The sequence below is a fragment of the Mya arenaria genome, chromosome 4, assembly GCF_026914265.1.
Source record: "Mya arenaria isolate MELC-2E11 chromosome 4, ASM2691426v1".
NCBI classification, from domain to species: Eukaryota; Metazoa; Mollusca; class Bivalvia; order Myida; family Myidae; genus Mya; species Mya arenaria.
In genome coordinates this window covers 2113927-2131812 of record NC_069125.1, presented here as the reverse complement: position 1 = coordinate 2131812, position 17886 = coordinate 2113927, and the positions used below count along the sequence as shown (strand labels likewise).

Below are 17886 nucleotides of genomic sequence, written 5' to 3'. Positions count from 1 at the left end.
AGCGGCGGCACCTGAGATGACACGGATCAAGAGTGTGCGTCCGTCCACAAGTCTTGAGATCAAAATGGCCATATTTGAACAGTGCAAACCTTATAGGTGAACACATTTCCAACCAGCAGAATTTAGTTAGTACAAAATATACACTTGGATCGAAGTCTGATTTTTTTTTAACGTGGGATATTTAACATAAATATGGAAGTTGGTCAAGGTCACGAATGTTGTCATGGTCAAGTTATATTGACCTTCAAGCATGACCACAGCCATTACTTTATCTGATCGAGGGTCTAGTTTAATAAAAAAGGAGTTAGTCAAATATGACAAATCTACCACAAAGCGGGAAGTTTACTCGGATCGAAGTGATTTGCGTGACTTTAAGGGTCGAGAAACCCTAGATCTACCTCCCTATGGTAAGTTTCAAAACAATCTCTCGAGGGACCAGACTGATCAAAACGGACATTGGGATATCAATTTTCAGAATTTGTACCTTGCTAAAATCATATGTAGCTTGTGTCAATAACTTGTTGAATTAAGTTGATCCAGAATTAGGTATATTGTAAAATCACACTTTGCTTTCCTAGTTATTTCGTTTTTCGTACTAGCTTTGCATTCATGTGTGTAATTATACCTAGGATTAGAGGGCTGCTCTAAATCTAAATATTTCTTACCAATGCTTAATTTTGTTATCTTTCGAGAGTACTTGATATTTTATTCTGTTTGTCTACTTGTGTACATAATATGCATGTTTGGTTTACTCGTATTGTTTGAATATTATTGTGTTAAATGTAATTCATAATATGTGTCATTATTAGTATATATATCAATGTTTTGCTCTTCATTTCATGGAGGAATAAAAAGTATCTATCAGGCTTACCTTTTACCTTTTTGTGTATTAGCTTTTGACTTTGGCCAATGAGGCATTTATTACATTTTGTTCCATAAACGACTGAAAGTTTGTAATAATTAGCATTTCATTTACTTGCTCCAGTTTCTTTGCAGACTCCATATTCTACTATTGTGCTTTGCTGGCAATGTTAACAGACATTGCGATAATAAACAATGGTACATTCTAATTCTAAGGAAAGAATTCCGTCTGAAAGTCTCCAAACAGCAAATCTCATACATCACAAACATTACAGAAGGTTCCATACACATGTTCGTGTGAAATTCATTAATTATGAGGCAAAATCAGAGACGTTCACTCAACAATGCTACAACGAACAACTAGACCCGTAATAAAATTTTATTATAAGATCATAAAACATGACTTCAAGCATTTGATTTATAACAAATAATAACAAAACAGGAATTAAATGGGTTTTTTTTTTATAAAATGAGTCCAAATAAAACAGTGTAATATATGTACTGTAAACATGTGTTCTCAGTAGTTACATGAGATGTTGTGAAACAGCACGTGAATGTGTACTTATAAGTGTGTGTACAGCTTCCATTCAGTTTACTGCCGTCTTTTACTGCAATTATTTTAAAATCGTATATTATTCATACCTAGCTTTCATTATGTGCAAGGGGTACCCAGCATGTACACATACAAGTGGTATTTAACAATATCTTCAATTACTTATGCAATATAGATTGTTATATCATACTTAAGAAACAATTTAAGTTAACATTCCACATTGATAAAATTTGTATAAGCGAATGTATGACCTTAATTATTTGTACAGAATTGGGCAATTTCAGTTTCTTCTTCTAACATTTTTAGCTAAATCTTTCAAGTGACTCTTATTCAAAATCAAAATATACACATGTATGAAACATACATTTCGACTGATAAACCTTTAACTACTTACTAAATAATGCATTTATGGAAAATATTGATTCCTGATAACAATATTGTAACTGTGTATTTAATTCCTAAAATTAAAAATATTAAATGATTGGTGAGTGCTAAAAGATTGATTATGATCTTTATGTTTCCTGCAACCTTCTTTCAAATTCAACTCTGTATCCTTCATAAGAATCTTATTTTTTTATATAAAAAACAATTATATAAACTGTGGAATATCTAATTTGGGAGTAAAAGTGCATCTTTAAGCATAACAGAGATTGGATTCCTATTGTAATACTTTAATCAGAAATCATTCCTTACATTATCAAAATCTAGATATTGCAACAAATAATGGAATTCACCAGTTGAACATTTACAGTGTAAACATAGTCTCTGCCTTATCTTTTAAAATCCACAAATGTTTCTTTTGCTGTTCTACAATTAAATAACAAAACTTGATATAAAGGGTTATACGATAATTGTAAGACATTTATCAACACTTAATTGATTATTATACTACATATAATACAATACATACTGTTCACTACAGGCACTAAGAAGACTGATCAATCAAAATTATATTGTTTGACACCAACAGATTTATGAAAAGAATGTCTTTAGATCGATCCTTCTGGTTCCCTTTTGTTTATCCACATAAAGGATGAAGCACTGAGCTACAATTCCCTCCAAGCCTTCAGATTAAGTAGTTGCACATGCCGACACAAGTAGATTGGATGAAGACGCTGTGGAAAATCTGCCTCAAACCTGAAAGAGGGATATGAATTTCTATAACAAACATATTAATTCATAGCTTTATAAACAATCAACATTTTTCTTTATGTAATTATATATATAAGATATTTATGCTTTGAACTTTTAGTTTACAACCATGTAAATAATTATTAACATACATTAAAATCAAAGACGTGATGTATTTCTGGTGGAACTTCTGGTGGAACTTGTTGACCTTTCTCAACAGCAAAGCTGGAAGCCAAAGTTGGAGTCTGTTCGCTCAAACTGAAACATACTAACAAACACAGCAGAAACCGAAAACAATTGCAGATGCAGTGATAATTACTAGTCAAAAGTATACGCAAATGAGAAAGTCAAACAAATATATATAAGAAGTGAATGAAATATAAATTAAACATAGTTCATTTGATCATTTTATGATGCACAGCTCTCTGAAAATCAAAGTTGTTATACATTTCATAAAAGCCCAGCTAGTGCAGTGCTGATTTTCCTCTTGTAAGCAACTCTTTTTCTCCTGTTCCACTCATGAATAAAGAACTGAAGATAGAAACAGAAATGAGATTGTGTCATTTGTCTTGCTGATTTCTTCAGAATCTGGATGAAGCTGTTGAACTGTTCGCAGATTTCTGAGTTCACACTTTCAAATCCTTGAAGTCGAGAGCTTCTAAAAGAAGTAGAGCATTTGTGTGAATAACCATGAAAAATATCGTGAAAAAATCTAACATTCTTGTAGTACCCACTCTCTCTGTTGAGGCAATATTCCTGTAAGTTACAGGCAAAGTCATAAAACACTGCTTGTGGAGGTTTGGCTAGATGAGAGTATAATGAAGCTGATGGATCTTTTCTGCCTTCAGCCACTGTCATGTGGAATCCATAGCAATGACCGTGATCTGGACAAAACCAAAGAAACAAGTTAGATGTGCCGGGTGCTGATTGTTGTATTTTTGAGTAAATCTTTCTGCATCGCTCAAAGTCCATAGCTTCATCATCATGGTCATTGTTTCTGCCTGCTCGGTCCTCATCTATCTGAAATTTGCGTACATTCCTCAGTTTAACACCATGTTCATTGAAGTAATAAGCCCGGCCCAGCTTCTCAGGGTTGTATGTTCCGAATTGAAAAGTAGCATCCTCTGGGGCATAAACTGGTAAGTTTAGAGACTCATTAGTAAGATGAACTAGAAAAAGTTTAATGTCATCAGGTAGAATGTTGTTATTGTTCAACATCGATTCTGCAATCAAGTCCCGTATTTCTGGAGCAAATGATCTCATCTCATACATCTGTCTGTTAAACTCAAAATCTGAAAGATTTTCATTAGTTAGAAATTCCTGCAAGAAAAGTGCATATTCTGGTGACAAAATGCTTGTCACAGATGCTGTTGTAGCCAACATCTTAAGGACAGATGCATAAGCTACTCTTTCAAATTCTGACATCCCTCGAGTAAATCGCTGGAATGATTGATGAGCCTCCTCAGGTAGAGCCTGCATAAGTAAATTAATTCTATCATTATTTTCTGGAATATCTAACGGTTCAAATTCTGCAACTGTAGTTCGGGCTATATTATCCAATGCTTCACGATAAGCGATCATCTGTCTCTTTTCAACTCCAGGCTTATTCTTCAGGTAACATCTGTCCATCCGTCGATGCAATGTTTGCTGTGTCTGTAAAGAACTATCAGGTTTACTTATTTCTGTGAAATTTGAATGACGGAAACCTACGCCTACTCTGGTTCCATCACAGCACAGTCTATTAGGCTCATACCTACAAATGTCACATGGTTGTCTGAAATCAATGTTCATATTAGCTGCCCAACTAAACCACCATTTTAAAAAAACTGTTGCATCCATAAACTTGGCCTTTGGGTCACGAGTTCTGTAAAGTTCATCCTTCATCTGACAGTATGCTGAAAAAGTGCAACCAGTTTTCATTACTGATGATGTAAACTCCCATCCTATTTCGTCACCTGCAGCTGTTTTACTACTAAAAACATGAATTGATTCACTCTGGCCTTCATTCCATGCAAGTTCACAGCGACTGTCGTCTATCGGGTTGTAACAGACTCTTTTGTAAACATCACACTGCACAGGCGCAAACTGTGTGTAAACTGTAAGAACTCGACCTAAAGGAATCAATTTCCCGTTTTCAGAGTAATCTGGATCATCATCTCGCTTCAACCATCCAGATCCACAGCAGCATGTATTGTCTGGCATATCTGGATAGAAATTGGGACCCTTCAATGAACCATCAGCCTGCCTACTCAAGGTCAAATCATTCCATCCGTCACGTTTGATGATGTTACGCCTCAACATATCACTCTCTCTAGCTGCTGCTGGATGGCTGCTCTCACACTTATACTTCCATAGACCTGTTTCAGGATCAAAATTGTCATTAGTATCAACAGGATCACCATCACCAGCATCATCATTTGTTTCATCATCTAGTAGTTGGTCATCTAAAAAAGTTTCATTAGTGGCATTTCTTTCATGCAAATCAATCCAGGATTCTGGATTATGTTTCAGCACAAATAAATGTCTGCAAAGATTGGAAGAATTCAAGTTATTTAAATATCGTTTGTGTCCCTTCTTTGATTGACACTCGCCATTGTGACAGGTCACAGTATAATTTGCTTTGGCCTTGTTGTGACTCAGTGATAAAAAAACAGGTTTAGTCTCTCCTTCTGCCAAAACTGAAAATTTCCATGTACCATTAAAGTCACTTAATTCAATCAAATCCTTGCCAGCACACTGCTTTCCCTCCTGAACAAATTTACGGGTTTTGGTTTCTGTAGCCCTTTCATCTATCTGTAGATTTGGAAGAACAATACACTTAAGGAATGTACAGTGCATGCAGCTATTCCTGTTTGAATAATTTAGAGTTTGGCTATGAGCTATATCAAATAAAGTTCTATATATACTGCAGGTACAATGGAAGTAGTCTCCAGATTCTTGCTTTAGCCAAGTGGTATAAACATACACTTCTTTTCTTAAAGAACCAGAATCATTATAATCATTCATACAACATATCATGGTGTCTTCCTCAGCTACCTGAATATATATCTTTCCATCCTCTATTAAATCAATAGAAAATTGTTCATACATAGATTTTTTTGATTCCTGCATAACACTCAATGGCTCCACATCTTTTGTCACCTTCACAGAGGCTGTGCTTTTCCTCTTCTTAGATGGCCTCTCTAGTGCAGGAATTTCTAAAACCTCACATTGAACCGCATTTAAATCTGGGTAATATGTTCTATACTTAGTGAAAATTGTATTAATTTCATTCTGCAGAAAGAGACTGAAAGTAAGATATCTAAGTGATGTTCTGAGTTGAGGTTTTTTCTTGTTTATGAAGTTGGATGCAAATTTTGGATCACCTTTGAATAGTTCGGTTTTTCTTTTGACATCACCTGGTAAACAATTTAATGCCTTTGACTGACTTAAAAGGGTTTCTTCTCCTTCATATTGCTGCTGAAATATTTCCCTCGAGTTTCGAGGAACCTGTTCCAATTTTGAGTGCCTAAAATCTAAAAGCAAAGCTTGAAGACGGTCTTCCTTTCCTGCAGTACAAGCATCCATAAACTTGGCAGTTGAGGTTGAAGAAAAGGGCAAAATTGATACTGCAAAGGATAAACAATTAATATTATCAGTGTCCTTCATTTGTCTTGTATCAGCAATACCTGGAATGAATTTTTGCTTAAAGAAATCATTAAGTCTGCTGCTGGGCTTATATGTATTCGGCTTTTCCTTTTTATCTTTTATATGATCAGATTCCATGTTCTGTATATCTTCCACTGTTAATGTATTATGCAAAAACATATTATTGTCAGTGTAATGAAATGTATCTTTGATTTCTTGCAAATATTTCTGTTCCATTAGGCCAGCATACACTCCAGACTCAACATAGCGGATGTACAGATATTCAGCATTGTCTACAATGATTTTAAATACATGACAAACAAAAACACCTTTGGTGCAGGTTTTGGCTGATGCTAATAGAGCAGTGTCATATTCTAACTTAAGAAAACTTAGTTTTTTGCAATCAACAATTCCTTCGTCTAAAATCAAATTCAGAAATAAGTTCTGCATAGTTATGGCATGAGAACAGAATCGTAAATTTGTCAGCAAGATACTTGACCATTCATTTGGAAATGTACAGGAAGCTTTTCTTTTTACAGGCTTTAACTTAGTTCCAGAATGAGAATTTGAACTTAATTCAGGACGTGAAGTTTGGACAAAGTGGAATTGATATTTTCCACCATGGAACTGCCTGTGCTTGCGGACTTTTGGATCTGGACTTAAAAGTGAATCAGTGTCATTTTCCTCAAATTTACCATTATAATCTGACCAGTCTTCACCTAACAAAAGTCTTTTTTCAATAAATTTTTTCTCAATATTTAAGAAATTTTTAGTATAATGATTACTTTCAAAATCCAGTGTACACAGGTGGTCGCTCATTGTGTATGATTTGTTTGTCGGCATGTCCAGGTAGTCCTCATCAAACAGTAACAACTTCAGCTTGCTTCTCTGTAAAAGACATTGAATATTTCTCATATTTGTGAGTGAAATATTGCTGAAAAAGACTCCTTTATTTCCACATTGAGTTCAAATATGGAAACTATTGAAAAGGTCTTACCAGGTGTTTTGGACAGAAGCGTAAATCAGTGGTTTCTGGGTCGATTCTTTTTTCTGGGAGATATTCCAGCCAATCATCTAGGGAAGGAAAGGTGATTCTGTCCTAAATAAAAAATCATTTGGGAAATAAAATTGACAGAAAGATGTCTAACAGTGTCATACATGAACACAAGGGAATGAAACAGCTAATTATTTATTGCTCAGTAGGTTAAGGAGATCATCATTGCTATTGATAAACCCTGTCATTACATTTTTAATTTTCTATTTAGTGTTATAAACATGCAAAAAAGTTAAACATTACAAAAAATTTTTTGCACCATACATCAAAGAAGTGGTCGTGTATAATGTGTAACTCCAGGTCTTCGTAGCTCGTTCGCTGAAATCCATTGCATTGCGCCCATTTGCATTCCTCTTCTCGTCCATGTTGTCGCAGGTGTTGTCCCATTCTGGTTGTTGTTAGCCCGATGAATCCACAATTATTCCATTCACAGTGATAGGTCTTGGGGACAAAAACAGAAGAAATTTGTTTATATGGTAAATAAATCATTTAATATTTTTCTGAATTATTACCTTCATTCAGACCATAGAAAATGCAAATTTTTTATTACAAATCTGTTATATTGCATGTTTCTTAATATTAGTCATTAAAGCAAGACCAGTTTAAACTGTTTTATTTTTTTAAATGTCATAAACAAACTTTAGGATAACATGCAGAAGATGAAGGTTGGCACTTAACTTAATAATAGTAACTTTATATTTCATAAATTTTGATCTCTTCGTTATTTTCATGTTAACATATTTTATAACTCACAGGTCCAGGATTTTGCTCAACATCATTTGATAAAAGTAATTTTAATTTGGAGAAATCGGCGTGATCTGCGATATCCAATTCATCTGTAAGAAAATCACAAATTTCTGAATTCATGTACACTTGAGCCTTAATAACTTTTATTTTTACACAGATATTAAGTTGATAAGTAAGTGTTGACAAAAAGAAGCATGAATAACATGAAAAAATTATATAAACAATGTTTGATTTAGTACCCAAGAAAGAAATTAAACCTTGATGGGGAGGTGAAGTTTTTTCTACAGGGTTCAGGCTGGATGTTGAAATGGTGCTCTTCGAGTTTGGCTGACTTCTGCTGCTCTTCGTTGATTTCTTGTTCGTAAATTGTAATAAAATAATTTCATTAAACATTAATATCCATTTTTATTATTTTAACATTAAAATTACCCTAATGGAAAGTTCATTATATATAGATGATGCTTGTTTTGTTTTTCAATGTAATATTGTAATTTATTTCACTGAACGAGCAAGATAAATGTCATTTCAGAAAGGATATCATAAATTTATAATTTGAGTTCCTGGACCCTGTTTGCACTAAAGTATGGTTTTGACATTAAAACTGACTAAAATTCAGAACAGTGTAAATAACCATTTTGTTTTACTGATAAATTTCTTTTATTAGACAGAAAGCACATAATGAATATTACATATTAATCTGTCATTTTTGGCATTAATTCAATTAAATTTGATTAACATTACAATGAATTGACAATTATTGACAAGCAAGAATCATTGATTATCTAATGAGCATTAAGATTCAGTAAATAAACAAAACTAATGCATATATACAATTATAAACATATCTTTCACTGGGGATGGGGGGAATGTCACATAGAGAAAGTAGACAATCCAATGTATCTTACGCCAATATAAATTTATTGCCACATTTTCATCAAATTCTTGTTTTAAATAGTGGTTCGGGTTGTGTGTTTTTTATAAATGACTGTATCACATTTGGATATGTGTTCATGCTCTGTCTTATTGCATAACACAATGTAACAATCCTCCCTTTTTACATGTAAATGTTTACATCAACACCAGCTGGTATCAATTTAAGCTGTTTCCAATGCCTGACAAATATGCAAGACGGTTAGACCCGTGTTGAGCATTTTTATATCAGTCAATAATTTAAGGGGCCAGGGGGAAATTTCCGAAAAGGGGGTGGGGGATCAAAATATACCAATTTAATCATAGCCGACTTATTAAAACTTACAAAGTAGTCATGTAAGAAATGAAGATGCCAAGGACTATGAAAAATTTATTATAAAATGTATAATTATAAACTAAGAGGTAAAACTCATTCACTGATATAAAAAAAACTTGTTTACCGTACTACTCAGTAAATATCTAACATACCCGATGACAGAAAGAATTGTCAGTGTTCTTCTTGTATTTGGTCCCTCCAGGTACATGGCGTCGACAGAAATGGTCCAGTAGGAAATCTTCTCTAGAACACTTCACTGGGCAAAGGGGGCAGTCAAACCATGTCTGCTACAGTTAACGGACACAATGCATTCAATATTTCTTGCTTCAAGTTATAAAATGAGGTTTTTACAATTCACTTCGACACTTTTCGTAATATTGCACGTTAAAACATTTCAACAGAAAGCATCAAAGCAATACACCAAAACATTCTTAGAAATAAATAGAAAAAAAAATATGATAATAATAATAATGCAAACTCAAGGGCTATAACTCTGGTTTTACTAAATGAAGCTGGGAATGAAATCCTCATAGATTAACAAAGGCATTGGTTTTGCATTTGCCTACCCTTTTTTTATTAAATTATTGGAAAACTGAATTGTATTTAATTTAAATGATGCTGCAATTTGTTACAAATTGCAATTTCATGTAGCATGTTCTTACCTTGTTTATCTTCTTAACTCCAGTCATTGTAGAGCAGACAGGTAGGCGCTTCTTTGTGGTAATGGCGTCTTCTTTCGGGCACTAAATATGCAAGATATCAAAGCATTTATTATCCATAACCACCATCAAAAGTGTTTCTTCTCTCTATTTCAAGAACACATCAGAACACTAGGACATTGTTATGGCTCAGAAAATGATTAGGATTAACTTTGATAGTTATGTTGATTTTAATCTTCTTTGAAGAAACTACATCACTACAGGAATATTGTAACTTACCATCCAGATGCTATGTACATTGTCTGCCTTCACCTTTACCGTTACATCAGATGTCAACAGAATTTCAACGTGATCTTTATACTGCTCAGATCTACAAATATACATGTGGAAATATAATTGTAACATCAATTAATTGATTTGACAAGTAAATTAAACAGAAGCTTTAACATCAGCAAATATATTTCATTTACCTTTGAACTTTCAGCTGTCTGTGTTGCGTAAATTTTCTTCGCCTTGCCCTTCGATGTTTGTTTGATCTGTGGTTACATGGTCTGGCTGATCTAGCACATTCATCAACCTAAATATTAATGACAAAAAACGTTGGCTACCTTCTGGGTATAAGTCAATCAGGATATATAAAAATATAGCAAAATATGGAAATGTTTCAGGTTGTTTAACCCTTGTCCCTACCAAAGGTAGACAAGAAACAGACATGCTTTAAATGTTTTCATCAATGAATGTATTTAAGTTTAGTTATGTAAATGCTCATTAAATTTTATTAAAATTGTTGCATTGCCCATCTGAAACAGCTTAACAGGCTTTCAAAAAGAACACCAGCACAGGAATCTCAGATTGACATAAGTTTTTTTTGCACTATTACCTATATTTATTAAATAATTATGTTATAATATATATTTTAAGTACAAAACAAACATAACAGAGACCTTCAATACATTGCGCCTTGGTAACTTCACATTATGCTGCACTGAGGTAACATCTGGAACTTCAGCTGCTGGCTGTAAGAATAAAACAAATGTTTCTTTTGCGGTCATAATATGAAGTTCAGTTCATCTGTTTTATGAAGTCACTATAATTAAGAATAACCTTTGTTATCTCCTCTGAATAGAGGCATTTTCGAAATAAAAAGAACAGTGGTACAAAATAGGAATTAAGGCAAAAAACACACAACATATTTGATTCTTCCATGCTAAGGTTAAAACACTTGACATTGACCACTTTTGCCTTAGTAAATAAGTGTTAATTTACTTTCGACACAAAATAGATAAAATATATATTAGCACAAGCCCCATCCCTGCACTGGTAAAATGTGTTTTGGCTTCCTCAATTTCTGGGTTTTATACTGCAGGGCTTGTTAAAAAAATCAAATGCCAAGCATTTATACATGAATTCGGGCTTGTTCATCCGAAAGACTAACTTGATGACTGACCAAATGTTACGAATATCAAATTAGAAAAGGTTCATAATTGTTTGAATTACCTGTTAATGGTAACTTATGAATGAACATCCTATATCTACCAACCAACACAAGCATCTTATCAGAGAATTCAATGCTTTTGATAAATTATAACTATTCATCTAGCAAATGACATCCATTTAGAGCAAGTGTTGTATTTACCAAACGGACTATTTCCGAGTACAGAGGCTGCTTGCTGGCCTGGACATTCTGGTCACTGACTGGTTCAACAGCAGCTGCCAGGCTTTGAAAATAGTCAGAGCTAAAAATAAGGCACCAGGAAAATATTGTTTTTAATATCTCAGACGTAGGGAGTTAGGAACACCATATGAACTATAATTAAATGGACATCCTTCTTTTAACTGACTAACATATTACAAACCGAACAAGAGTCATACTTAACCTTGCATCATACAACAAGCAATTAAGTGAGACAGTATCGAACAATGCCAACATTTAATATAATTCTTATCATTGTAAAATATTTCATGTTAATTCATCAACACGACATGTTCATCTTATACCCTTAAACAACACTGAGGTAATGACAATATTCGGATATTTTACACAGGCAAAAAACTAATTAACTCAGCTGAATTGTAATATATTTGAAACAAATACCACTGGTCAAAGCTTGATGCATCAATCTCTGCTGAATGTGGTTGGCGTATGTCTTCATTCCAATGTACATCCTGCTGATAGGCTATTTCACTCCAGGAATACACATCCTCCTCAATCACCTGACTACAATGTCTACCACCAACACGACTCAGATGAAGTCCATCACGACCCAACACATCAGCACATTCCTTAATTGTATATAAAAACAGAATGCATGGTTTAACAAACTTTTCAATCATTGGAATATTAAGTCTTCATCTTTGCTATCTTCAATATACTATCTTGTTAACGGAGATACAGAAACAAAAATAATGATATTGCTCATATACTGTTTTTGAAAAAGTTGGTGAATATTATATAAATATTGCATGCCTTCCAGTGTGACAGTACATATTGTTAACATGAGGGAAATACTGTTACCGAGGAGAAGCCGAGGGTAACAGTATTTACCCGAATGTTGACAATATGTACTGTCACACTGGAAGCCATGCAATATTTATTTTATTATACCGAACACAGTTACATTTATATACATGATATATAAGATTTTTACAATAACACAACTTTCAAGTTTAATCAATTTATTCTGTAATTATTGTTTGTTTACTTTAGCTGCCATTTTGTTGCAAATGTTGTTTAGAAATAAGGCAAACACCGGTTGTAACCAGATTCACAATACATTTTAATAAGCGCTTACCACCTCAGACTTGGGAAACCAAAAAATGCCTATTTTAAGACGTGCGTGCTATGTGACAGTATCATGTCAACCGGTCAAAACGATACTGTCAGTGTGTGACAGTACGAAATTGCCCATGATGGGAATATGAGAAATTAACATGGGCAGGTCACGTGACTTATAATAATGATATATGTATACCAATGAAATAAACAATATCATTATGACAACCCATATCCACAAAGGCATAAAAATGCATTACAGTTACATATTTCTACCTGTCTATATAAATAAGGATCATCTTAAATTTGCCAAATATCTACAACTTTTATTTCTGTATTGCATAAACTTATTTTGTTGATTTATACCTGAGCTCCATATCCAAGGAATCTGATGTATGGGATGGCCTCTGAAATGTCCATTAGCATGGTGTTAGCATTCTGGATCCATCTGTTGAAGACTCTCGCTAATGTTGAAGATACTCGTCTGTCATTCTTTTTTCGTGGCAGAATAGAACATAAAACAATCTCAGTTTCCGGACTCGTCTCGTGGATACTATCACATACCTCAGTGACTCTCCTTTGAAATAAACATACATTATTAGACTATTAATAAAGCCAAGGCAAACAAGTAGTGACTTCTTCAAATAAAGCATTATAAAGTCGTAATAACACTTTGTCATAACTTTCTTGAATCAGGCATATTTCATAACATTAAAACTTGAGGAAAAGGAGATTAAATAAAATTTCATAAATTGTTTTGTTACTTATAGACAAAATGTGTGTCATTGAAATAGAGTACGCCAAAGGGAGTTTTTAAAAACTGGTACCTTGACGAAGCTTATTGAAAAGACTGCTTCGTACGTAATAGAATCAAACATATTTAATGTGTACCTATAAAACACATCCTCTCTGGCTTGAACATCATTGGAGCCAAGATGAATATAGACACATGGGTAAAACTCCTTCTTCAATGAAAGCTGCAGAACTGCCACAAATCCCTTCTTGTCATTCACAAACTTGGCTCCTACAATTGAGGTAAACTGAACAATGGTAGCTTTTGTTTTTATGTTTTCTTTAACCACGACCCCCCCCCCCCCCGGGTCCAGAATACCGGTGACTTTGACTCTCGGTCCAGCAAATCCCGGGTTTAACCCCAGCCCTGTGGGGACAAACTGCTAACCCTAACCCCGGTAAGGACCATTTCTTGGGGGGGGGGGGCGTGGTTACAATTGACTGATGTATTAATAATATTATTTTGGTATTGGATGGTTCAAATCAATCAAGAAACATTTGATTCAATAATTAATATGGAATGGAATATGCAGTACCATATCTTGTGATATGATTGGCGCATGGAATTTAATTGGTATTAAATAAAAAAACATTTTTCCTTTTCTTTTCACATAATACACTGTTTAAAAAGTGGTCGTGTGGAGTTCTTGTTTGTCCATATACGTAAAAAATTTATTCAGTTTAGCTTGACTGATATGTGGGATGTTTAAACAGGAAAAGTGAAAAGAAAGAAGGTCTTTAACTAGAAACTTAAGAAAAACATTTTGTATACACCAATCACTTTAACAAGTACTTTGAGCTAACAGGGACCTTTAGATGAAATGGCTGAGAAACAAGGCAATATATGACATTTTTACTTCTAGCAATATATTGGCCTACATGTATCTGTACCTTGTGTGGGTAAGAACCACCAGCCCAGCTCAATAGGTTAGAGAACTGTGCTAATGTTCCTGCCGCCATGGGTTTGAGTCCAAAAGAAGGCTATTATTCAAACAAACAATATTTCCTCCAAATTGTTTTCCTTACTTGTGTCAATAAAAGGTAAAAATGCCAGAATCAGCTTATAGGTTAATTGGGGCCAAGGAGTGTAAAATGTGTGAGCAAGAACAAGCTACAAAATAAATGGCGGAGTGGAGTAAACAGTGTGTGGGTAATGGTAAATAGACATGTTATCACTTCTTTATGCAAACATTATGCTGTGAACAAGTTTGTCATGTCAAGATTTTTTTTATAAAATTCACTGCAATTTGTATAAATCAACATAATTTGCAAATATGAAATTGGACAAAAAAATTTGGGAAAAATAAAATTTATGGTCCAGTGAAACAGCCTTGAGAAGCCTTTGCACAAAATTAATCACTGGAATGCCATGCTAGTGCAATCAAATCATGGGTTCAAGCCACACACAGGATGCACTCTTTCTCGCAGGACTACTTATATACTGATATATCAAAAGTAAAATGCAAGAATCTCTGGATCAGCCTAAAAGGTTATTGGTGGAAGGCATGAAGCATGTGTATATGCGTGTGTGTGCATGTGTAAAAACCAGCTGCCCAGCTAGCCAATTGGTTAGAGGGCTGTGCTATTGTTCTGGTATTCATGTGTCCAGCCACCACACTGGGTACTTTCACTACCTCCACGGATGTCTTTATTGGTGTCAGAAAAGAAAGAACCGAGTGCCAGAATCACCCTTAAATGTAAATATGGGGAAAATTAGAGAGTGTTTGGATACGAAATCCTTCATGTCCGGAAAGCTCAGTTGGTTCGAGCAGTTCTGGGTTGAAAGCCAACACTGCATGGACACACTTTTCCTCACAGAATACCCTTGAGATAATAGTGCTACGCTAATTCACCAGTCAATATTGTAACCTTGGCCCCCAGGGTCAGGGGAATAGCCGGGACTTTGACTTTCGGTCCAGCCAACCCCGGGTAAAATCCCTGCCCTGCGGGAACGAACTGATGGTTAAACCCCGGCCAAATGCCCTCGCACCTCAGAGACTCTACATGAAGCCCAATCTCGGCTTAATTTGGCGCTATGACAAAAACACCGCAGTCACCCGGCCCTGTGGGGCCACCTGGAAAGTAGAAACATGGCCCTTTTCACCGGCTATCCCTGGTATTCCCCCGGACCTGGGGGGGGGGGGGGTGGTTACAATTTACTGGTGCATAACATAGTGTTTACAGTAATAACCATCAAATATATCAGGGCAAATTGGATACTATAAGGCTAAGGTCTTCGGGTTGATGAAATATGTCGTCTGCAAAACTGAAGGAGACTATAAGTTGAATATTGTGGCAGATTATTTGGGTCATAATACATTCACTAACATCTTTATGCAATATTGAAGCAAAATAGTTCGCCATAATCATTTAAATAACATCCATTTGCCTTTTAAAAATGTGTGTACCTGATACTGGGAGGCATCGAATAGTGGACCAATTTGGAATCGCTGCTTGGATACGATGTACGTTGGAATCACCTGCCACAAGCGCACTACCAAGACATCCACTTGAATCTGCAATGGAAGAAAACACACGCTCCTCGACCTGGATGTGCATCTCGACAGAAAAGAAACAAGAGATGTTTGTCAAACATTATGCCCCCTGAGCGCCAAGTTGCCAGAAATATTTGGACAATTGAATGAAATATGCATGGACTGAAATGACAGCTGATTTGTCATTGGATGCATATGAGGCAGGTCATCTACTGGTCATACCTAATCTTCATGTCAAGTTTGATGACCATAGGTCCGGGAATTGTTGAGTTATCACTCGGACAAGCTTTGGTCTTCCAACAGACCGACCGACATGTGCAAAGCAATTATATAACCCCTCTGCTTCGAAGGGGGGCATAATTAAACTAGATGTTCACTGAAAACTGATACTTCAACTCATGCATTTAGTGACATATAAATTTCTACTGTCTACTATATAAGACAAATATCAGAACAATACTCTTACTTTAAAACTTTACTAAAGAAAATATATCCTTGATGATCATCTATCTTAGTTTGAAACAAACATGGCACTTAGTGGATAGAGGAGCTTGAGGCAAATTTTCTCCAAAATTGCATAAGATGCACTTTACTTATGATAACTTAAGAAGGCAAATAAATGCCCAACTAAAATAGTAACATAAAAGAAAATCATTTCTATACAAACATTTATACATCAATCCCAATCATCTGTGCATGCATTAAAAAAATATGGACAATCAGAAAACCTTTTTTCAGCTTACAGTCACACTGACCTTGACCTTTGACCCACTGACCTCAAAATCAATAGGGTTCATCTGCTGGTCATGACCAATAAGCCTACCTAGTATGAGGTCCCTGGGTCAAAGCGTTCTCAAGTTATTGATCGGAAACCGTTTTTCATGTTAAGGTCACACTGACCTTGACCTTTGACCCACTGACCTCAAAATCAATAGGGTTCATCTGCTGGTCATGACCAATACACCTACCAAGTATGAGGTCCCTGGGTCAAAGCGTTCTCAAGTTATTGATCGGAAACCGTTTTTCATGTAAAGGTCACACTGACCTTGACCTTTGACCCACTGACCTCAAAATCAATAGGGTTCATCTGCTGGTCATGACCAATAAGCCTACCTAGTATGAGGTCCCTGGGTCAAAGCGTTCTCAAGTTATTGATCGGAAACCGTTTTTCATGTTAAGGTCACACTGACCTTGACCTTTGACCCACTGACCTCAAAATCAATAGGGTTCATCTGCTGGTCATGACCAATACACCTACCAAGTATGAGGTTCCTGGGTCAAAGCGTTCTCAAGTTATTGATCGGAAACCGTTTTTCATGTAAAGGTCACACTGACCTTGACCTTTGACCCACTGACCTCAAAATCAATAGGGTTCATCTGCTGGTGATGACCAATACACATACCAAGTATGAGGTCCCTCGGTCAAAGCGTTCTCAAGTTATTGATCGGAAACCATTTGGTATTCCGACCGACCGACCGACAGACAGACAGACCGACCGACCGACCGACCGACATGTGCAAAACAATATACCCCACTTTTTTCAAAAGGGGGCATAAATATAGACAAATACTGCTGGGTTTTTTTAAAAATAAAGTCGCGAAATCAAATGACGATTCACAATACAAGCGAAAACGCGATAAATAATTCTAGGAACTTAATTCAGTCACAATTATATTCAAAAAAAAGGCGCGAGTAGTATTTTGATTTAAAGTTTGGTCAGCGATGATATCTAAGCAAGCTTAAATCTCAGTTTCAATCTCAAGAAATTCGAATCGAATCTCTCTCGTGAGCTTTCCGTGACAGAAAGCATCAGTTTCCGGGTCATTTCTCCAGAAGTGTGCGTAGATCGTAACCTTTGCAATACGTCATGTGCTATTTTAAGCATTTTCCATATAAGGTAATCCTCTACTTCCGATACCGAAAAACTTACAACAGGCCTCTCATTGT

The 17886-nt window shown here is 35.3% G+C and overlaps 1 protein-coding gene across 3 annotated transcripts; it reads right to left on the bottom strand.

Annotated features, from left to right (window-relative positions):
• Positions 1 to 2069: 2069 nt before the first annotated feature.
• Positions 2070 to 16012, bottom strand: LOC128231453 (uncharacterized). 3 transcript variants are annotated; one of them, XM_052944286.1, is made up of 16 exons: positions 15852 to 16012; positions 13543 to 13675; positions 13018 to 13228; positions 11974 to 12161; positions 11515 to 11596; positions 10823 to 10894; positions 10349 to 10455; positions 10158 to 10248; positions 9882 to 9962; positions 9372 to 9506; positions 8231 to 8327; positions 7980 to 8062; positions 7491 to 7667; positions 7170 to 7271; positions 2698 to 7060; positions 2070 to 2551 (listed from the first exon to the last, which is right to left on the bottom strand). In XM_052944286.1, the coding sequence occupies exons 1-15, from the start codon at positions 16000 to 16002 to the stop codon at positions 2996 to 2998; spliced, it is 5775 nt and encodes a 1924-aa protein (XP_052800246.1). In that variant the 5' UTR covers positions 16003 to 16012; the 3' UTR covers positions 2070 to 2551; positions 2698 to 2995. The 3 variants fall into 3 exon arrangements, with proteins under 3 accessions (XP_052800246.1, XP_052800247.1, XP_052800248.1); XM_052944287.1 differs by having other exon boundaries at positions 9372 to 9503; XM_052944288.1 differs by lacking the exons at positions 7980 to 8062; positions 8231 to 8327.
• Positions 16013 to 17886: the final 1874 nt, after the last annotated feature.